This window comes from Suncus etruscus, chromosome 8 (genome assembly GCF_024139225.1).
Source record: "Suncus etruscus isolate mSunEtr1 chromosome 8, mSunEtr1.pri.cur, whole genome shotgun sequence".
Lineage (NCBI taxonomy): Eukaryota > Metazoa > Chordata > Mammalia > Eulipotyphla > Soricidae > Suncus > Suncus etruscus.
The window spans coordinates 27,130,698-27,154,753 of NC_064855.1; the positions used below are offsets into that span (position 1 = coordinate 27,130,698).

At 39.0% G+C, this 24,056-nt stretch overlaps 1 protein-coding gene across 1 annotated transcript in view; it reads right to left on the bottom strand.

Annotated features, from left to right (window-relative positions):
* ARHGAP32 (Rho GTPase activating protein 32) overlaps nucleotides 1-24,056 on the bottom strand; it is a 254,003-nt gene that overhangs the window by 14,535 nt on the left and 215,412 nt on the right. The window contains exons 12-18 of the mRNA XM_049778210.1: nucleotides 19,154-19,303; nucleotides 8,922-9,024; nucleotides 7,092-7,236; nucleotides 6,379-6,461; nucleotides 1,724-1,831; nucleotides 1,129-1,274; nucleotides 348-543 (exon numbers count right to left, since the gene is read on the bottom strand). Coding sequence (XP_049634167.1) covers nucleotides 348-543; nucleotides 1,129-1,274; nucleotides 1,724-1,831; nucleotides 6,379-6,461; nucleotides 7,092-7,236; nucleotides 8,922-9,024; nucleotides 19,154-19,303 — 931 coding nt within the window. The remainder of the gene's footprint in view (nucleotides 1-347; nucleotides 544-1,128; nucleotides 1,275-1,723; nucleotides 1,832-6,378; nucleotides 6,462-7,091; nucleotides 7,237-8,921; nucleotides 9,025-19,153; nucleotides 19,304-24,056) is intronic.

Below are 24,056 nucleotides of genomic sequence, written 5' to 3' on the forward strand. Positions count from 1 at the left end.
TTGCCCCATTCTGTCTAAACTAGACCTGGAGCCATGATCCAATGGGCCCTTCTCCAGTCCCTACTTCCAGAAAACTCTGACTTCAAGTTACCTCCAGAATTAGCACAGATTCTTTTCCATCAAAATGTCCCTGTGCTGTTAATGTTTTCTACTCTAAGACATCGGATGGCTATGATATTTTGAGGATGCTTTGTATTCTGCCCAAAGATGTAGCCTCCAAATCAAATTAACAGGCTTCCCCCAAACTGAAACAGAATCAGCAGAGCGATACTGTCAAGCCAAGATAAAATAAAAGAATCCCCTGCCACAAGAGTCACATTTTTAAAGGCCATTTCATGGATTTTTACCTTTCAAGTGGGAACTCGATGATGGTGTGAAACTTCCCCTGCAGGGCAGCAGGGCCCTCTCCCACTTCGATATATTTATTCTCCGTTACCATTGGAGAGTTGGCCTGTGCTTGTGTTCGTGCCTGGGCTTCCTCCAGGCTCAGCAGCTTGGTAGAGGGAGAGGAAACCAACAGAGACTTGGGTCTTGATAAAGCAGCTTTAAAAAAAAAAACAAACAATTATAATGGAGAATAACATGCTTTAGCACATAAAAATATTAAATCGGCTGGTGCTTATTAATCTTTCTACCTGACAGTCTACTACAGTAGTAGTAGTAGTAGTACACAGTAGTAAACTTTTTCACTATATTCTTAAATGGCCCAAGTAGCAATGGAAGAAGAAAAGGTGGTGGTTTAGTGGTGTCTGGAAAATGTGAAAAATCCTTTTATGGGACTCAATCAATTTCTTTTCTTAAAAGATCTAGGCAGGTCTGGTTATGACTCCAAGTTCAGTTTTGAAAGGAGATTTTTCTCCTACTGCTCCACAGGACATCTTTAAATACCTCAACAGTGGGGAAAAGAGTATGTTTATGAAGTATCGTGAGCTGAGATCACAATATACAGAATGCGCTGTGGATATAAAGCAATGACTGCCAGATTGTGCACTTTTGGGAAACAGGCCTAACTCAAGCTGTTTGCTGCCTAGGATAGAACCACTCAATAGCAACAGCCACAAAGAGCAAGTCTGTGTCCTGAGAGGATGAGACGGAGGTGCGTGCAGGGAACCACACAAGCAGCCCCACCTGCTCCCTCCTGAATGACAGCACTGATCTTCCCACTGAAGAGCACGTCCACATGGTTGAGGATGAATTCAACCACCACAGACTGAATTCTCACTTCCATGAAAGCTGCGGTTCCACTAAAGCAGGCAGATTCGATCTGTTTCGATCTGTGGGGTGGACAAAGACATCCTTAAGGGTCTTTCAAAGTCAGTCTTCATTTTTGAAATAAGAAAATCAGACAACCCAGGGGAAGAAAGAAAGCACAATATATATACATATACATAAATACAAAAAGCATAATATAAACATATACATACACACATATACTGGTCACTCATAAATTACTCCTTACTCTCTGCTTAAGGAACTATATGGGATGCCGGGGACTGAACCCAGTTAGCCGTGTGCAAGGCAAATGCTCTACCCACTGTACTATCTTTCTAGCCCAGAATAATTTTATGATTTCTTGGTCATACCTCAATTGCTGTTTCAAGTAAATATTAATTTAAAAATATGCAGATTAATTTTACTTTCCAAAACTATCCTAAAGAAACACTGACATCTAAGATGGCTGATACTAAATCACATGTTAGGTCAAAGACGAATATAAACTCACCTGAGCAGGTTTGGAGCCCAAACGATGGCCAGGTTTTTTGCATGCATATTTGTGATGGAACAATAGTCAGCTAGAAGAGACAAGTGTCTCATTAGGAACTCCAGTGTTCTGAAAAATGAAATACAATCCATTAACCAAAAAAAAAAAATCCACGTAATAGTAAAAGAGCATAAAAATCCAACTGATTAATGTGTAAGTTTTTATTTTTTTTTTATTTGTTCTGGGGCCACACTCAGTGATGCTCAGGAGTTATTACTGGCTCTGAGGTCAAGAATCACTCCTGGCAGGGTACAGGAGGACCCTGTACAGGGATGCCAGGGATCAAACCTGAATCAGCCACATGCAAGACAAGAGCCCTACCCATTGTACTATTACACTGGCCCCTATGTGAGTTTTCTATGGCAAGATAAAAAAAAAAAAGAAATCAAATTTCTTTGCTAGTTAAATAACATTATAAGTATAGAACTAGCAGAAAAAAATTCTATATTCTTTTTATGAGGGGAGGGGTTGGCATACCTGGTGATGCTAAGGGGTTACTCCTGGCTATGTGCTCAGAAATAGCTCCTGGCTTTCGGGTCCATATGAGGACGCCAGGGGATTGAACCTTAGTCCGTCCTTGGTTAGTGTGGCAAGACAGATAGATGCCTTACTCCTTGTGCCACTGCTCCAGTCCCCAAATTCTAGATTCTACAGAGTGTCATTACATGTACCAAATATAAAACCAAAGTAAAACAACTAAAACATCAGAGACAAGGAGGATAAAGGCAAGAGCTCCAAAGAAGCAAGGATGTATCTACCTCAGAGGGGGAAAAGAGGGGAGCTCTAGGAGGAGAAAGGCTGATGGCCTCCATGGGGAACAGATTGTAGAAAGGTGTCAGAGACTGCCAGAGACCAAACCCTGATACAGAATTCTGCAGGACAAGCTACTCTGTGTGGCCTGAATGAGTGACCTAAGGCATTAGCTATTAACTAGCCCAAGAGCTCAAAGAAATGCCGCAGCATTCTATCAATCGCACATTCCAGGAAGCTTGAGACATCTTTGAAGCTTTACTATCTTAGAGTGAAAATGGCTCCTGTGTAAAGATAGCATACAAAGTTTATTCACAGGATGCTCCCTGTGGAGACTGTCTGTAATGCTGGCTGTTCCATTTTGCTTCCTCTCCACCCCCTGTTTAATCATGCATAAAAGAGCCTGTACCCTTCAATAAAGCAAGACCTTGATAAGACACTTTACTTGGTCTCCGTCTCTTTTATCCCCCCATTCTCTTTTCGGGCTTGGTCCCCTCTATACACCCATGGAATAACGGAGTCCTGCAGGACGGGACAGAAAGGGATATTTTCATGGGAATAAAAGCAGTTGCTTGCTGTGACTGAGGACGCTGAAAGCCAAATTAGGGCCATCACACTATGAAAACAAAGTTATTCTGAAAAGTAAATCTCTTTCTAATGGACAACTTGGTGCAGCTGAGAATACTTGTAACACAGTTATTATGTTGTAGACACTGAGTACAGACTTGGCCAGATTATAAACAGGAAAGAAGTGGAAGTGGTGTCTAATCTGTATTATTTGGGAAGTGTTAGGCACTTACACGACAGCCCACTTGCCATAAAAGGGAATAAATGCTAACAACAACAACAACAACAACAACAGCAAAATCAAGAAAATATATAACCAAGCCATCTAGGAACAGAGCATAGAACTCTAAAGAGTTAGAATAATGACTTCCAGGAAAGAGAAATCAGAAATGGGAAGTGTGGCATAGGAGACAGCTGGTGATTTCCCTGTCAGGTTGGTATATCATTTGACTATTTAAAACTCTGTGCTGCTAAAACAGAGCTCCAGGCCCCAGACCAAGCTGCTCCTATCAGGGATGACCCATCAGTAAAACAAAACTCAGAAACTTTTCATTTCCCTCTCCCTCTGTGTGGTTAGAAATAAAGTGTGAGTCAATTAAACAACTCCAGTGCCAAGACAGTGCTGAGCCTCTCACCCACACCAGGCAGACTATGTGGTCCCAGACAATCAGATAAGTCTTATTTTTTTGTCTTCCTTGTTCTTTAGTCTATATCCCATGAAGGCTTCTTGTTTTCCAGTTCCTTTGGCAGTTCCCAGGAAGGAAGACTTCAAATTCACATAAGAGGTGTTCAATGAAATGGGTAACACTTAATCTGTCTTCTTTTTGTCTTTTCTGTTTTTTTTCTGAAGGGCATGCCTGGGGGTGCTCAAGGGATACGGCAGCTTTGTGCATGGAGATCAGTCCTGGTGCTGCTCAGGGGAACATGTGATACTGCAGATTTGTGTGAGCTCAGTTGGTTGGGCTTTCTCTGGCCTATTCTTTTTTTTTTTTTTTTTTTTTAGTTTTTTGGGCCACACCCGTTTGATGCTCAGGGGTTACTCCTGGCTAAGCACTCAGAAATTGCCCCTGGCTTGGGTGGGGGACCATATGGGACGCAGGAGGATTGAACCGTGGTCCTTCTTTGGCTAGTGCTTGCAAGGCAGACACCTTACCTCTAGCCCCTGGCCCCTGGCCCATTCATTTTTTGTTTGTTTGTTTGTTTTTGTTTTTGGGCCACACCTGGCGTTGCTCAGAGGTTACTCCTGGCTGTCTGCTCAGAAATAGATCCTGGCAGGCACGGGGGACCATATGGGACACCGGGATTTGAACCAATCACCTTTGGTCCTGGTTCGGCTGCTTGCAAGGCAAAGGCCACTGTGCTATTTCTCCAGGCCCGGCCCATTCATTTTTAACAGCACATTTGACTACCTAGTCTTCTTCTTCAGGCATAAATCTCTTGTGTTTGCTTCACAAAAGATTTTCTCTTTCACCACTCATCAATGAGTTCTTAAGACCACCCCCAATACCTCACAGTCCTCCAAAGATAGGCTACATTAATAGAGCAAAGAGTTAAAGCTAAACTACCAACCTTCTGGCTCTTGACTATCAAGTATATTTATAAAGTTAATTTTTTTTTTTTAGTTCACCCAGCAGTGCTCAGTGCTTACTCCAGGCTCTTAGCACAAGGTTTCTAGGGATTGAATCAAGGTTGAGCCATAAGCAGCCCCACCTGCTGTACTATGTCTCCAGCTGCATGTGCAGGTTTGTTTTTTTTTTTTTTTTTATCATGTTAACTTCGCTGATCTTAGGATTTCAGCTGGCAAACTGTACTTCTAAAGTTGATGTAATATTATCTTAATTTTAAAAAAGGTAAAAAGCCATGCAAAGATGAGATTGAAGAGACGATATATTTGCTGATGGTGACAATGATTTTTTCAGAAGGCAAAGTGAACATTTTATATGGCTGGAAAAGATGTGTGATGAGAAGATATGAAAACCCCAAGTTTATAGAAATCAGAGTCTACAAGTCAGACATTTCCCAAATGACTAGGCTACATCATACTTTTTTGGTTACTGAAGTATAGATAGATAGAAAGTATGCCTGGACTTGAAAAAAAATTACTACTGATTTAATACTGTTTAGTGTTGATTTTTAAAATATTTACAAACCATGAAATTTTGAGAAAAACATCAGCTTTAAACTGCTTCATTAAAAAAAAAATTGCAAAAAAAAAAAATTGCATCATTGTGTACTGTGAAATGTATGCTGAATCTAATTTCTTGTCAACTTCTGAACTAAGCTTTAATTTAAATTTTGTGTTTTACTTTCTTTTTCAAAATTTATTAAAAATTTAATTTAATTTATTAGGGGACCATATGTGGTAGAGACCCAACACAGCCTTTTGCATGCATAGCCAGTGCTCTGGCCCTTTGCTTATCTCCATAGCCTGGTTTTAAAATTTAATTCTCCAGTTTTGGGGCATACTATCTCTCACAATTTATGCAGTATCCTTTCTCTCATTAAATGGTATCTTCAATTTTATTCTGCCTTAGGGTCTCATAAATATGGGGGCATAGCCCAAGACTGGAATAATGTGGGAAGAAAGTCATAGATGTGAGTTGTGAAACACTGCTCTAGGTAAAGTAAACTGTGCTTTAAAATGTGGGGGGGGGGGGGGGGCTGAAAAGATAGGAATTGGTTATGTGCTTTGAATGCCTGAGACCCCAAGTGCAATCCCTTGTCTGACATAATTCCTCTAGCACTGGGGAATGTGGCCCTGGTGATTTCCAGCACAGTAGGGCCTGAGCAGAATGATACTGCCAGCCAGGTCCTAGCACTGAGCTGCCATGCAAATATTGCTAGGGCCACTGGCCCTCCCAGGATTCCTCCACCAAAAAAGGTAGCTAAAAATAAATAACCACAAAAGATTTTCATTAGTTCTCCATTGGTTCATTCATGCCAACCACTAGGATGGGTTCTGGGGATACAGAGGTCAGTAAATACATATACATGAATTAAGTAAATGGAGTTTGAGATGGTTAAAACTCTAAGGAAAGTTAAATAGAAATATAAAAGGAAGGGGCTGGAGCAATAGCGTGCAAGGCAAACACACTCCCTATCAGGGACAGACCCAGGTTTGATTCCCAGCATCCCATATGGTCCCCCGAGCCTGTCAGGAGCAATTTCTGAGCATAGATTCAGAAGTAACCCCTGGGCACCACCAGGTGTGGCCCTTCCCAAAGAAAATAAAAAGGAATATACTGCTTTGCCTCATCAACTGACTTCTCAGGGCTGGTCCCTCGTAGTGTGTAGTTTACCTGTAGTGTGGAGGAGGCAACTGCTGGATGACATCATGAATTTTTATCAACCTTTCTTCATCTGTTGCTGCAGAAACAGCATCCTGCGAAATTCAAACCCAAAAAGCATAAGCCAGCTGGCTGGTGAAAGTGAAAGGTACAATTTCATTTTCATTTTGCAAAGAAGTCATTTTACCTTTGAATGCTAAATGGCAAAAGACGACAAAACAGCATTAAGGAAGTGAACTTGGTGCTCATACTATGTGGACATTGAAACCTATTAACTAAAAACTTTATGGTGAGTCCACATTAAGGGCTATAAGACTGGTGGATAAAAGCCAGAAATGAGGGGCTGAAGAGATAGCAAGGAGGTAGGGCATTTGCCTTTCATGCAGGTCATTGGTTTGAATCCTGGCATCCAATATGGTCCCTTTTGCCTGCCAGGGGTGATTTCTGAGCGCAGAGCCAGGAACAACCCCTGAGCACTGCTGGGTGAGACCCAAAAACCAAAAAACCAAAAACCAAAACAAAACAAACAAACAAAAAAGGCCAGAAATGAGAGATGGAAATTCTGAAAACAACAAAATCTATGTACTAGATAAGCTATAAACTGTCTTGCTTTTTGTTTTCTTTAGAAATCTTTCTCCTCAACGACTGAATCATTTGTACATGGCTCTGAACACACCACAGCAGAACATCAAGCAGAAGGTGGCAAGCAAGGGCCCTATACTCACTGAGAACTTCTCATACAGCTGGTAGGTGAGCAGAGGGTTGGGCAGTTCCCGGAAGTAGAGCTTGCAGAGAGAGCCCACTGAGTGGATGTCTTGAACATAGGGTTCTTTTGTTAGGTCGGGGACATGCTCAGAGTCAAATTCATGACTAGAAAAGAGAGAAGAAAGACAAGGTTATTTACTTGAGGGGAGACTCAAAAAACCTCCAACCTCATGCCCATAAGTTAACATTTCCTTCAGCAAATTATACTTTATATGAGTTCAGTAGCAATCAGATGTCTGCTCAGAAGGGGGTTGTTTTCAGACAAATAAAAGTTCCCCTAGGGTTGATATCAGAATGGACAATAATCTCTGAAATGCTTTCTGATGAGTAGTTCTGTGCACACAGACCCAGAAACAGGATTTCGAATCTCTCTTGGAATACCCCAAATTTTGGCCATTCTAGAATCTAGGGAGCTGTAGATTAAACAACCTTGTATATGGCTCATAATTTCTATAGAACTATTCAAGAAGTTCAGGAATGCTTTCTAAAGAGGTTAAAGGAAGGTAGAAACATACAAGAATTAGGAACTAACATTGAATTTTAACGGATAGTAAAACCCATGGTATTAAATGAAGAAAACCAGAATTCATTCTCAAAATATGAAGACAGATTAGATGTAAATGCTAGGGGGTTAATTAATAATTAAAGGCATCGAGCCACTTATCAATCTAGACAACTAGTATTTATGGATGAACTGAATAAGAGGCTTTCTGAATCTGAAACAGTTTTCAGTACAATAATCAATTTTAGAATTTTCTAAACACGTGCTCCTGAAAATAGAGATGTATACTGCGGTCAATTAAAATACTAAGATCTTGATAGAATAAGGACAATTACCATGTATCACAATGAAAAACAAAAACAAAAGGATAATTATATGTTAAGGACAGACCAGAATCTAAAAGATTAAGCAAAAAATAAAATTTCTATAGCTGGTATAAAGAGCATTGCTATTTTTTATTTGAGGAGATAATTGAGGGAATGTGGATTATGTAACACGCAGACTTGAACATGCACTACAAGCATACATATAGGAAAAGAAGGGAAAAATCCCCATTTCTACCTATTTTAAATAGTAATTAAAAACCAATCCTATTTGAATGTGGATTTTCATCTCATTTTTATGGGTTCATATTCAACTTGCTAACATCTTCAAATATTGTAAAAAAGTCAGGTACTGAATGTGTTAAGGAGTATTGGTTTTCAGATACTGCAAACAGATATCTTGTTTAGGAAAGGATATACCTAGAACAACATAAAATCATTCTTTTTATTTTGTTTATTTTGGGGCCATCCCAGTGGTGCTTAGGGTTTACTACTGGCTCTGCTCTAAGCAATCATTCCTGGAGGTCTCCGGGGACTGTACTGGGTATTGGGGATCAAACCCAGTACAGTCATATGCAAGGGATGTGCCCTACCCACTGTACTATTGCCCTGGTTCATGATAATTATTTGTTTTTTTGTTGTTGTTGTTGTTGGTTTTTTTTTTTTTTTTGCTTTTCAGGCCACACCCGGTAACGCTCAAGGGTCACTCCTGGCTATGTGCTCAGAAATCGCTCCTGGCTTGGGTGACCATATGGGATGCTGGGGGATCGAACCACAGTCTGTCCTAGGTTAGCATGTGCAAGGCAAACGCCCTACCGCTTGTACCACTGCTCCGGCCCCTGGAAATTATTCTTATTTTATCTAACCTATCTTAGCAAAGATTATGACAATCCCTGTGACTTACTTCTGAAATCATTTCATTTTAATTACAACAGGGGTGAGAAGAAATATCACAAAGCTCTTACCGTAGTCTCTGGATATTGGAGGCAACACCGGAGAGCCGATATATTCCATCCACAATGCCATACCTCTCAATGAATGCCGTACAGCTTTGAAGCACCTGGGGTACTAGGAGAAATTTTAAAGACAAAAATTAAATGAAGAGCATTCAGAGAAATCAAATCACACACACGCATACACACAAAGACAATTTAAATTTTTATTATCAAAATAAAAATTGTAACTTGACGTTAAAAGGGGCAGAAACAAATCTATAAAAGTGGGGAGGGCAACTGAAGATTTTGTCTACAGAATGGACTATGGTTGTGAGCAGCCCTTGTGAGACTGGTGGAGGGAAGCAGGTTCTCTGATGGAGGGTATGGTGCTAGAATGCCATTGGCGTGAAAAGTGTGTTTAACAGTACTGTAAATTCCAGCATAAAAATGGCTAGACAGAAAAATGATAACAAAATGGTAAGGATGTGTTTACTTAATTTTACTTCTAAACTATAAATCTGGTTCATAAAACAAAAAAACAAACAAACAAAAAACCAAGACAAGCTCTCTTTCTTACATTCAGTGAAGTGAATGAATTCATACGTGATTGGGAGAGTCTAAGATCTACTGTATAGACTTATTTATTTAGATCATGTTAGATCATGTTAAAGTTCAAACACTACCAAAATTAAAAAAAAATACAGCAGTTCACTGAATTTTGTGCATTACAAATGGACTTACAAAGTCCATTCCAACCTAATACCTGCCTGAAATTTTTGCCATTTTATACCTTTTTAAGCCTCTTTTTCTGTTAATGCTAATTAAATTATATTCAGTAAGTGTGCAAAACACCAACTAAATTAAAAAAATCAAAGAAATTTTAAGTAGGTGGGATCTTTTAAATTCCTGCCTATATTTTATATTAAAATTATTAACAATCTGACCTAATATTATCAGTTATCCCTAAAAATTAGTAACTCTCAGTTCACTCTAAGAATAAACAGAAAGGAAACAATGGTATGAGCTCTGATGGCCTCATTCAATGCTGTTTCAAGCATTCAGTTTTTGTTTCAAGCAAATGATCAATCTTTTTTATAACTATTAAAACTTTTAAAATAGCTGAACTCGACTATTTTACAGACTCATATGCATATTTGATCTCATCAGTTCAAATCCCTTAAGAAAACTGCTTTGAAGAACATTATTTGGTCTGCAAAAACATCCACTACACAAGAAATGGAACATTCAGAAGCATTAGAGAAGATAATAAAATTATTGTGTCCAATGTTTTTCATTTGAAGTCTGCATCATTCCTTCATTATTGAAATAGATTTTTATTGAAGTGTCTTTTAAATTCTATTAGATCCTATAATTTCTGTCTAAAATTTTAACTCCTTATCTTTGAACCAAAGAGAAGCTATATTACTCAACACATTATGTGTCAGATTAAGTGCTTTACAATGGATACTGTCATTTAATTCTAATACAAATTCTTTAGGGGAAGTTCCGTCCTTATCCTCTCTTATGGAAAGGAAATGGTCTCATCAAGATTAAGTTTTACCCAAGGAAAAGCAGGGAATAAATAGCTAAAATTAGATTCTAACTCAAGTAGTCTAAGGAAGGAATCGACTTTCTTTTTTGGAAATAGAATAGTTTATTAGAAAGTAGAAAGGAAAAGAAAAAACTTGCCAGCTGGGGAGGAATTTAGTAAAGCAGTAAGTTTGAAAATCAATTTTCAACGATGGCTACATCCTACCTGGAATATAAGGGCCTTCACAATTGGATATGTGAAGTCTCATCTTTGGCTCTACAAACCAGTCCTACAACTTCCTTACAGCAGTTTCCTTTACCTGAACTCTCTCTCTACCACCACCTTCTTACCGGAAGCCTGGCATTGTTCTTCTGGCCTAAACAAACACTTACTCTTAAGCAAGTCATCTCTGAGTCTCCCCATACAGGTAGCTATTCTGCATTCAGGTGCCCACAGTCTACAGACTTTGAATTATTATTACTTCTTTGTTTACACAATGATTATTACTTCTTATTTCAGCTTCTAACGGGCAAAATCATGCTTCACTCTTTGAAGTCCAGCAGCACTGTCTAGACAAAATGTTCAAGCAGTAAATGAATCCACTGACTCATTCTATGTGAGCCTGACAAAGAAAGCTCTATGTTGGAATCTTAGTTTTCCTATGAAACTGCAATCATTTTCAACTGCTTTCAGAGATAATACTCTCAAGAATGTTAGTAACAGGAAAAAGAACACATTTGTGTGGTGGAGATGAAATGCAGGTGAATATCTTCAGTATGTTTTGTGGACTGTTTGATATTAGAAGACAAATATTAACATTAATAACAAATATTAGATAATAAAATTATTATTAATATTTATTTTCTACAGAAATAATATGTAAATTATATATTTTCTTTTTGAGAAAAATATGTATTTTCTGCTCTCTCAAGTAGAAGGTCAGAGCACAAAGGTTAAGGGAAGTGCTTGTCTTAACCCCTGGCATTCAGAAGTACTGAGCTCTAAGCATAAATGTGGCCTCCAAACCAAAAATTATATATGCATATATATACAAACACATATGTCTATAAGGTCTTCTTATAATCTTAGATTTTTTTTTTTTTTTTTGGCTTTTGGCTTTTGGGCCACACCCGGCAGTGCTCAGGGATTACTCCTGGCTGTCTGCTCAGAAATAGATCCTGGCAGGCACGGGGGACCATATGGGACACCAGGATTCGAACCAACCACCTTTGGTCCTGGATCGGCTGCTTGCAAGGCAAACCCTGCTGTGCTATCTCTCCGGGCCCCCATAATCTTAGATATTATTTCTAATAGCTAGGAGTAGAATCTTAAACCTTGGAGAGGGGAATTTCTATCACTTCAAAGAAAATCTACTTAAAAGATTACTGGAGTAATAACATAAAAAAACCCAGAATTTAAACTTTTTTTGTGTGTTTTTTTGGGCCACACCCAGTGATGCTCAGGGGTTACTCCTGGCTGTCTGCTCAGAAATAGCTCCTGGCAGCCACGGGGGACCATATGGGACATCGGGATTCAAACCAACCACCTTAGGTCCTGGATCGGCTGCTTGCAAGGCAAACGCCGCTGTGCTATCTCTCTGGGCCCTAAACTTTTTTTTAAAAAATGCTTCTCACTGGGGCCGGCGAGGTGGCCGTAAGAGGTAAGGTGTCTGCCTTGCAAGTGCTAGCCAAGGATCAGGACCGTGGTTCGATCCCCCGGCGTCCCATATGGTCCCCCCAAGCCAGGGGCAATTTCTGAGTGCTTATCCAGGAGTAACCCCTGAGCATCAAATGGTGTGGCCCAAAAAACAAAAACAAAAACAAAAACAAAATGCTTCTCACTATGTACATTCCAAATCAGTATGCTAAGTCCCCAGGCTGGCTTTGGAAACAAGAGCCTCTGTACATACAATTTTAATTCTATAATGCATGTATACTTCATGTGCAGTATTAAAAAAGTCATCAAAATAAGCGGCTGTATTTAAAAAGCAACAGTCTTAAAAACTATCTTAAAAAGTCTGTGTTTTTATCACAAATATAACTGCTTATGAATTCTCCTCTTCTTTTTCCAATTATCTTTTTTAGATTTTCTAATTTCTGTCTTTTTTGTTTTTGTTTTTTGTTTTTGGGCCACACCCGGTGGTGCTCAGGGGTTACTCCTGGCTATCTGCTCAGAAATAGCTCCTGGCAGGCACAGGGGACCATATGGGACACCGGGATTTGAACCAACCACCTTAGGTCCTGAGTCAGTTGCTTGCAAGGCAATTGCCGCTGTGCTATCTTTCCGGCCCCTCTTTCTATTTTTAATAACTTCGCTTTCTGTCATCCTGAAACAAATGTATTATGTCAGTTATGTCAACTATGTGATACATTTTCTTTAAATAAATAAATTTATTAAGATTTAAAAAAGTCTGTAAAGATCTTGGCACTAATCTCCATGTGATGCTAGGTTTTTATTTGCTATCTTTATATAACAATATATAGGTTCACATATGCTATCAAGCAAGAAACTTTCGAAAATATTTTCAGGAAATCAGAGGTGGTTCCCTGATAAATACTGGCATTAAAACTTCATGGTAAACATGAGCCTTTTTTCTTCTGGCTTTTGGAGCACACCACTGATGGTGGTGCTCAGAGCTTATTCCTTGCTCTGTGCTCAGGGATTACTCCTGGTACAGGGGATTGAACATGGGTCAGCTATGTGCAAGGCAAGGACCTTTATCCATCATGCTTTTCTCTAGTGTCCAATGTGAATTATTTCTTTATGACTCATGTTTCTTAAAAAAAAAAAAAAAAAGACCGAGGAGAAATAGCACAGCACAGCAGCATTTGCCTTGCAAGCAGCCGATCCAGGACCAAAGGTGGTTGGTTCGAATCCTGGTGTCCCATATGGTCCCCTGTGCCTGCCAGGAGCTATTTCTGAGCAGACAGCCAGGAGTAACCCCTGAGCACCTCCGGGTGTGGGCCCCCCCCCAAAAAAAAAGACCGAAAGATCATTAAAACAATCACATAAATCGAGTCAATAAATAAGGGGGGGGGGTCGGAGCTGTAACACAGTGGTAAGGCATTTGCCTTGCACGCAGCTGACCCAGGACGAACCTGGGTTTGATCCCTATTGTCCCATATGGTCCCCCAAACCAGGAGCAATTTCTGAGCACATAGACAGGAGTAACCCCTGAACATCACTGCATGTGGCCCAAAAAACCCAAAAAATAAAATCTAATTACATAACCTCGCATTGCTATTACTTGTAACTTTAAGAGACACATGACCTTTAATAAAATGAATAACAAAATGGAAAAATATAAGTGCTCCATCTGAACAAGAATAGAAACTTTAAAAAAGTTTTATCAGATAAAGAGAGAAATCTGATTTCATTTTTAACTGACTTATAAGTCAGCAATATAATAACTCAATATATCATTGGAAAAAATTCTAGTTGAAAAATGTCACATTAGGGGCTGGAGAGATAGCACAGCAGGTAGGGTGTTTGCCTTGCATAAGGCCGAACTGGGCCAGACCCAGGTTCGATTCCTGGCATCCCATATGGTCTCCTGAGCCTGCCAGGAGCAATTTCTGAGCACAGAGCCAGAAGTAACCCCTGAGTGCTGCCAGGTGTGACCCAAAAACAAAACAAAACAAAAAGTCACACTACTTGACTACGTTTATTCCACTCCTCAACCATTTAACAAACCAGCCAAGTGCAGGTTAATTAATGACCTGATCAAAATATACCATCAAAAACCTCCTCAATGGGTCATTGAAGTGGTATGATTTTTTTCTTTTGCTTTTATTACAAGCATATAATATTAATTGGCAAAACACTGAATACAAGCTTCACTATCATAAAATCAAAACATTTAAGTAATATTCCAATAAAGATTTTAGACAAAAACTAGCCACCAACTGTACAAAAGTACACACCAACACAAAGCATAAAAATGTAAACTTTCAAATGAAACAGTCAAAAATATGTATCTGCACGGTCATCTCCATCAGCGGCAATAGCTCTCACGTTGCCACACAGACTACTTGACTGCAGTGGCAAGCAAGCACCAAGAACCCCACTTAACTCCACTTGGGAAAAAAACAATTTTCTCATACCCAATTAAATGGTTAGGATAGACAGTGACACTAATGCTGCATACATACAGTTCAGGGGACACACAAACTCTGATTGAGGTTGGAGCAATAGTAGAGAAAGGAAAGCCTTGCACACAGCCTTGTACATGGCCAAGCTGGAGTTGATCTCATATATGGTCCCCTGAGCCCAGCTAGGAGTGATCCCTGAGCTCAGAGCTAGGAGTAAGCCCTGAGCACTGCTGGATGTGGCACCCAAACAAACAAACCAAAAAGTCCAAAACTTCACCCGTCCATCCTTCAGGTGCATTGTGGGACTCAGTGATGACAGGTGAGGGTGAAGAGTGGGGCTGCAGAGGTGGTATGATTTTAATAATTAATACCATATTCTTCAAATAATATATTCAGGTGCACATTTATTTTACCATGGCTAAAAGATAACTATGGCTATGAATGTCAGATTAAGAATTAGTCACAAAAAAAAAAAAAAAAGAATTAGTCAAGCAAGGATTTTTCTTCATGGTTGTTCATCTGTTCTTGTTGCCTCTTTCATTCACTACCTCCCTCCCTGGACCATTCAACCATCCATTAGGGTGAGGCCCTTATGGCGTAAGTACCACATGAGTCTGTGATACAGGTGAGAAGGTCCTGGCCAGTGGGATGGCTGGGGCCATGGGGACACTCAGTGTAACTTGTAGTTGGGAAATTAGGATTACTTGAGAGATTCACTTTAAGGGTAAAGTGACAGTACTGTGAGAGGGGAGGGCTCTTGCCTCACACATCTCAAACACAGGTTCGAACCCTTGGCATTCCATATGGTCCCCAAGTAGCCAGGAGTGATTCCTAAGTAGAATCAGTAATAAGACATGAGCACTGGTAGGTCTGGCCTAAAAGCAAACAAAGATTCACTTCAGGTATTAGTGAAACCTGGTTTTCCTACAGTATGCTGATGATAAAATCTCTATATATCTATTTATCTATATATTCTTTTAAAGAAACACCTCTTGATGATGGGTCAGATAACCTCAAACAGAAAAACCAGTTCAAACCAGTTTCTTTGCTTTGAGGTTTTAAAGAATTCTGATTTAAAATAATAAATATCAAAATGGCTGGAGACATAGTACAGTGGGAAAGGACTTAGCTGGGCATGTGTTTGACTCAAATTTGATCCCTGGCATCCCATACAGTCCTCAGAGCATTGTTAGGTATGATCCCTGAGCACAGAGCCAGGAGTAAGCCCAAACACTGCAGCTGTGGTACCAAAACAAAAAAGAAAACAAACAAATTCAAAAAAAAAAAAATTAATACAATTCCACTGAGTTTTCTAAATAGTTATCTGGTTTAAAAAAATTCTCATGTTGCAAAATTCCATATCTTAGCTACTGTACTAAGTGTAGCAAAATATAATGAAGTACATATTTTGAATGAACGTTTTTAAGTCTTGGGGGTAGATACCCAAAAGTGGAACTGCTGAGTCACATGGCAACATAATTCTAGTTTACTGAGGTCTTTCCAAACTGTTCCCCACAGGGATTGAACCAGACTAATTTGCCACAACGTGGTAGAAGGTGGAGTGGAAGACAAGGTGGAAGGTGGAGTATGGGAACACTAGTGATGGGAGATAATACTGGTGTTAAATTGATGTTGAAATAATATATGCCTAAATTCAACTATCAATGACTTTCTAAGTCCTGGTTCCTTAAATAACAAATTATTTCAAAAAAACAAAAATAAAAGGCAGAAAAACCCTAAAACCAAGCACAACAACACCTGACTTTAAGAAAATCTGGCCTCATAATGACTTGGCTCAGGCCTCAGAAGAATGGGCATAGTCCACACACCTCTGAACCATGGATACCATCTATGGAAACAACCACAATTGTCTATAACATTACCAGGAAGCAAACCTCTACCAGGGAAGACCCTACCACTGTTCTGGCATTGACTTACTCCAAAGAGTGTTCTCTTAACACCCAGACGACTTAGAAACAGCAACAACCTGCTTGCAGGGCAGGTCTCTCTGCATCTAATGATGAGGTGAAACTACAGGACACCCCATGTCAGCTTGACTTCGATGAAGGAAATGCACAGAAACCAGAATCTTTAACTACAGGAACCTGACAACAACAGCTGAATGTGTGAAAATGTTTCACTGGGACCATGGAGAATGACTCAAGGTTGGGCAGCCTGGTATGCCTGGAGTCCAAAGTCGGTTTTATGCTGGAAAACTTCAGGGGGGAGGTTTCCTTGTATTTAGGCCAAAGCTTCTTCTTTATTTTTATTTCCCCTGTTTTCCCCATATTTTGCTGGGCCTAAGCAAACAACGGTGACTGCCACTCTCACACCATTACCATTGTTTCTTTTTTAACACTTATCCTTTAAAAAAGAAAAAACCAACAGCTTACTAAACTTAAAAAAAAGTAACTGTAGTAAAATGCCTGTCTCGAATAGAGGTAGGGGATGGAAAGGTGTGAGGAGGGGCATAGGTGGTGGGAATGTTGCACTGGTGAAGGGGGGTGTTCTGTTTACGAATGAAACTCCAATAGCAATCCTGTTTGTAATCATAGTGCTTAAATAAGGAATTAATATTTAAAAAAAAATCAGGCCTCAAGTAGTAAAGCAAATAAAGCAAGTCATAAGAAAAAAAACATCAATGGCACCTGAAAAAAAAATCACTCTTCAATTAAACAGATTTTTTATCACAGCTTGGGAATGTGTGAAAACTTTTTTTTTTTTTTTTTGGTTTTTGAGCCACACCAGGTGACTGATGCTCAGGGGTTACTCCTGGCTATGCGCTCAGAAGTCGCTCCTGGCTTGGGGGATCATATGGGACACCAGGGGATGGAACCATGGTCTGTCGTAGGCTAGCACTGGCAAGGCAGACACCTTACTTACCTCTAGCGCCACCACGCCGGCCCCAATGTGTGAATACTTTAGTTATTAAACACTGAGGTTATTTTTCCAGAAAGAAACAGCATGGGGAACCTCTTATTCTCACTCCTAATAGACACACATATCTAAGATTTTGAAATAAAAGCTACAACTTGAATTGACATCTGAAATCTAATGAGTAAGGCAGAATGAACTAGAAAACACTCCCTAGTATTAGCGGCCAACCACCCAAAATCAAATAAAAAGATACAAAAGAAACACACACACACACACACACACACACACACACACACACACACACACACACACTGGCCAACCAACCAAAATCAAATAAAAAGATACAAAAGAAAGAAACACACACACACACACACACACACACACACACACACACACAAAACACAAAAAGAAGAAAGAAAGGAACTATGGTAACAGAAAACACTTGACTTTATTATTAAGTTAACTCTCCACAAAAGACAAATGAGTCTGATCACTTAATTAAGAAATACTATGTAGGTATATTTTTTAAAAAAACATAGTTCTATAGATTTGTGTTTTTTTTCTCACTCACTAATTTTTTGCAGGGAGGTTAGGAGGGTGTTAGGGATCAAACACAAGGCTCCAAAGTGGCAGAACAAATCTTTGTCTGCTGAGCCATAATTATGGTCCCAGATCAGTATTTATCAAGTGATAAATGGCCACAGTGGCTCACCAGCATATTCTAAAGGATCCAGAAGTAAAAATCATGTAAATAGGGGGTGGAGGGACTACACAAGACTAGGGGACTAACTAAAAGGTCAGGGTTTGTGATGGGAGTACAAGAAGCAGATAAGGTCAGAGAGAGCCCATAGTGGGAAAAAGGTTAGAAACAGTACTATAGAAGATTCAGTTCTACACTTGAATCATTTCAAGTACAAGCATCGTGATTTATGGTAACTCGAACTACAAGATTATCCTTAAGATGATCACAGGGATCAATCACACATGCATATGCATGTACAGACACACATTAAAAAGCAAAAAATACACTAAAATAAATAAAGTGGATTTTTTACTTGATTGGGAGGTTTGCAAAAATTAAAAAAGTGTAATAGGCTCATCTTTATAAAGTTGATTATTCACAGGAATGCAATTCAGAGACTCAGCAGTACATTATTTTGAACTTCCTTTTTAGAAAAATCAAAGCAAAATCTGCTTTATCTAAAGTTTGAATACTATTTTTAAAGTCCAAACTGAAACAATAATGATAGAGAATGATTATAAACATTATAGACCCATATTTATCTATATCTAGTTCATCTCTCCACATAACCATATACAACTATTTCTTTTTTTTTTGTTTGTTTTTGGGCCACACCCTGTGCCGCTCAGGGGTTACTCCTGGCTATGCGCTCAGAAGTTGCTCCTGGCTTCTTGGGGGACCATATGGGACACGGGGGGATCGAACCGCGGTCCGTCCTAGGCTAGTGCAGGCAAGGCAGGCACCTTACCTCCAACGCCACCGCCCGGCCCAACTATTTCAATTCCTATTTTAGAATACTTGATAGACTATATATTAAATTCCATTTGAATTTAGACTTCAAAACAGCTTTAGTCTCTCTAAACGTACATCTACCATGTACAAATATAACTAGTTATAATCCGTATTCTGGAACTGACCAGAAACAGTATTTGCCAATAGTCATCTTCATAAACGTGCACAAAAAAAAAATAAGATAGAAAGGTTAGAAATGAAAGTTTGAGTTTCTACGTTTTATTCTTACCTTCAAACCCAGAATTCAGGAGATGTTCCCCCAGGTCACAACCAAACACCCTCTCTTTCAAGATTCCCCGCTGCTTCAATTTCTGTTTTGTTGGCCGAGACTTCATGAATGTGCGTAGGAAAGTGATGAGCTTGCCGTGCTTTTTCGACACTAGGGAAGAGGAAGGAGAAGACCTTAATTGTGATAGTAGTGAACAAATGGACAGACTAACTGCGACATGAACAGCTCTGAGCATTCGCCCCATTCGAAGTGGGAAGTTTTCAGCAGCAGTTTAGGAAAATGCTTGCTTTAGAAATAACAACATTAATTTGGCACTTTCTGCTCATCAGCATCAGCATGTGATTTTATTTAATGAGACTGTGAACAAGTGTTAAGTATTAAAATCTGACTTTTTTGTTTGTTTGTTTGTTTTTGGGTCACACCCGACAGCACTCAGGAGTTACTCCTGGCTCTGTGCTCAGAAATCGTTCCTGGTAGGCTCAGGGGACCATATGAGATGCCGGGGTTTGAACCGCGGCCTGTCCTGTGTTGCCACGTGTGACCTGGTAAGCCAGCTTCTGCATTCCCAATGCAGACCTCAGGATGCTGCAGAATCATGCCTGGGACGTGAGGTTTACTTTAATACACTGCTTCAAAGACCTTCCTCCTAAGGAATATTTAAAATGCTGTACATGTGTTTACGTTTCTAGCCCATTTCTAAGATGTCTTTTCTTGGTGGTTAGACATTTTTTTTTTTTTTTTTTTTTTGGTTTTTGGGCCACACCCGGCAGTGCTCAGGGGTTACTCCTGGCTGTCTGCTCAGAAATCGCTCCTGGCAGGCACGGGGGACCATATGGGACACCGGGATTCGAACCAACCACCTTTGGTCCTGGATTGGCTGCTTGCAAGGCAAACACCGCTGTGCTATCTCTCCGGGCCCTGGTTAGACATTTTTAATAGCATTTTGTAATATGCTAATTTGTAAATCTGTAATTTGTAATAAAGAAACAAGTCCCTTTTTCTCAGTATGCAAAAGACCAATTCCATTACAGAACTCACTTGTCAAACTTTATAATATAAGCATAAAAAACATGCAGATACTAAAATAAATATATATATATAAAAACAAGACCTTATATTAATACCCATGGTAGACTAAATTTAGTGCTTGGTAGAAGTCGGTATACAAAATATATCACTATAAACATGGATAGATCTAGGAAAGAGAAAGCAAATTCCGTAAAAGAATTTCACTGGTTGCTACATTAGAAGGACAACAGTAACAGAATTGATAACAAGCATATTCTGAGCAGAGTCTGGAAAGAAATGCAGTCTAGAGGGAAATCTGCTCCCAGGGATAATATGTGATTGTCATAAGCTTGGAGATGAGTTGTAGTACAGAAGACTAAATTTTATGACCTCAAGCTCCCTATTCAGTTTGCAGCTGATTACTGGGAGTCTGGCTGACTCTCACTGCAGGTTCAGTGGACCTCAATTCTCCTGAACTTGTAATACTTTTATAGGAATTATGTGTATGGACATACATGGAGCTTAATTAAATGATTTCCTCCTTCTTTCCCTCTTTCCCTTACTACTTTCCTCTCTCCTCCCATCCTTCCTTCCTTTCTTCCTTCCTCCAGGGTTTTATGGGTGTTAGCTGCATGCAGGCAAGCACCTTTCCCCTTATTTTATCTCTCCATGTACTATCATCTTTCTTAGTAGCATTTTTCTTACATATAAAGGACCAAAGTTTTGTCCATAACTGGAGACTTTTACTACTAGAAAGCCTTGAATAATCATTATCAGGGGAAGTCCTGGATAATCTGGGACAAAAAGGTTGCCTCGGGCTATATGCAGATTAAATGGAATATTTAGTTTGACTCATAAATTATTTAAAATTTACTTATAGTCATAAGTGTTAATAGGTATGATAATGTTGATCCTCGACACATGGGAAAACTTTGGGTAAACTACTTCTCTTGTATCATGTATCTGAGATTCCTCATGGTAAACTAAAAAGACATTCTCTCTTATCAGTCAATGATACACCTATATCATACTTGGAAAACTTCAAAGGCATGTCATATATTTTTTTTAATGTATTATGTATTGAAGTTACTGCAGTGATATGAGTTTAATTATCCCACTAGCTAGGTATTTATTACAGTGTGGCCATCAAATCATTTTTGTTCACTTTCAGACAAAATTTCTTTATAAAATACAAATGAGTTTGGGTTACGGTATTTTGATAAACTTATAATGCCATATATATTTGGAATTTTATACTTATAAAATATATTTTAAATTTTAAACTTTTCCCATTATTTCTACTTGAAAATATGACTATTATGATTTATTTCTAGACTTTATTTTTATATTGTCCAGTAAAACTAACTTTCAGGTTTTATTAGAGTGTTTTTAAATCTAGTTTTATTTTGGATATATTTCTACATATAGACTGCTAGTTCTTTTACAATATGGCTGCTTTTGAAAATAGAATTAGAAAAAAGTACTTTTATTCAATTATGGCCTGGTTAGGATAGCTGGAAAATTATCTATACATAGTTCAAATCTGATCATTTTCTAAACTAACAATTTTAGGAGGATTTTAATTTTTTTGGATTTCAGAAACATGTAATTGTATATTATGGTGATTTTATCCTTTTTCAATTAAGTCAGATTTTGATAACTGTCAGAGCTTCCAAATCCTATGTTAATAGTAGATGTTTATATTGTGAGGTTTTTTTTTTTTTTTTTTTTTTTGGTTTTTTTGGTTTTTGGGCCACACCCGGTAACGCTCAGGGGTTACTCCTGGCTATGTGCTCAGAAGTTGCTCCTGGCTTGGGGGACCATATGGGACACCGGGGGATCGAACCACGGTCCGTCCAAGGCTAGCGCAGGCAAGGCAGGCACCTTACCTTTAGCGCCACCGCCCGGCCCCTATATTGTGAGGTTTAGGAGCCATTCCTGACAATGCTCAGGGGCTACTCCCAGTTCAGTGCTCAAAGATTGCTTCTAAAGGGACCAAGCAGTACTGGGGATCAAAAACCAAAGGCTTCTAAAAGTAAAGCATGATCTCCTGTCCCTTCATATTTTGATGCCAAATTTGATGAAAATATCTTTTGAATTTGACAACTGCATATAATTTATATGAGAAAGGATTTTTATTATTTAGTCTTAGATTTCTAAAATGTCTCAAATGTTCACATTAGTCATTCAAAAACAGATCTATGAAGTCCTAATCATGTCCTGTATCTTAGGAACTGTTCTATATTCAGGCATTACCATGTGTGTACATGGGGGAGGAGATAAGAAAAGTTCTTTGCTATCACTGAGCTCACAGTGAAATACAATGGACAATTAGCTAATAATATTGCTGCACGTAGGAAGTGCCAAGAACTGCACAAGTATTTCTTAGTCATTCATTTCTCATAGAAACTGAAAGGGAGAATACAATTACTCTGGTCATTTTTAGATGAAGAAACTCAAGCACCAACTGCTTTTATCAAAGCCTAAGGCAGAGGAACAGCATTCAAAATCAGGAAATTCAAGTTCTAAATTCTTAGCTGCAACACGATGTTGCTTGAATTCAGACAACATGGTAACCTTAGTGAGGAAATGAGGTGACAGTGACATGAGAGGCAAGAATCCATGGAGCTGGAGAGATAGCATGGAGGTAGGGCATTTGCCTTGCACCCAGAAGGTCGTTGGTTCGAATCCCGGCATCCCATATGGTCCCCTGAGCCTGCCAGAAGCAATTTCTGAGCTTAGAGCCAGGAGTAACCCCTGAGGGCTGCCAGGTGTAACACTGCCCCCCCCCCAAAAAAAAAAAAAAAAAGAATCCACTCTGTGGTGAGGGAAGATGAGCTGAAGACATGTGAAGAACAGGAAGACAGTAAACAGTGCAGGTGAGAAGAGATGCAGAGGCTGGAGCCTGGCTCTCATTCATTGTCACTATGTGCCTTAATATTACTGTGAAATATTTGTAATTCACTTTGACCACAAAAAAGAACCAAAAACAGAGAGAGAGAGAGAGAGAGAGAGAGAGAGAGAGAGAGAGAAAGACAGAGACAGAGACAGAGAGAGAAACAGAGAGACAGAAAGAGACAGAGACAGAGACAGAGACAGCGAGAGACAGAGAAGTAAAATGTCTGTCCCAGAGATAGGCAGGGGGGAATTGGGGACTTGTGGTAGAAAATGTGCTCTGGTAAAAGGTGATGTATACTGTGTAACTGAAACTCAATCATGAATAAGTTTGTAACCACAGTGTTTAAATAAAGCACTTAATTTAAAAAAGAAAAGAAAAGGAAAAAAATGATTCTTAGCCAAAAGCAATATCATGCCTCTTTACATTCAAATGTCTTATTCTGAGTTATAAGGTACCAGGTGCCACCAAGCTCTTTTATATTTCTTGGACATGGCAGATTGTGTATCAGATATCCAAGCAGACCAGTCTTACCAGTAGTTCAAAAGCTTTAGTAGTATGACACATCCTAATTATCTTCAAGTTAAATCTTTATGATACACTAAAACACACATAATTCAGTAACCGACAATGAACCTTGACATGGAGAGTACGATACTGGTTGTTTCTAGTTACACCAATATTTTAGTGAAGTTTTCCTTTCTCTTAATACCTTAAACCAGTAATTTTTGACTTGCTTTTAAGAACTCTTCTGGACTGGTTTAAGGAAATCCTGACTAAATCTCTCAAAATGGAAAGAGGATGGGCACTAGATAATGGCCTCTGCATTAGGTTTTTGTATGATTTTATATACCAAGTTCTAAGACCTACAATAAGTTTAGAAAGTCAAGAAGCTATTATGAGAGGGAACATTACAACTGAAGAAAATGTTCTAATTAAACCTGAGGATTAATATGGCATGAGTATATTATTTAGCATGTCCAATCGATTTTCAGTTTT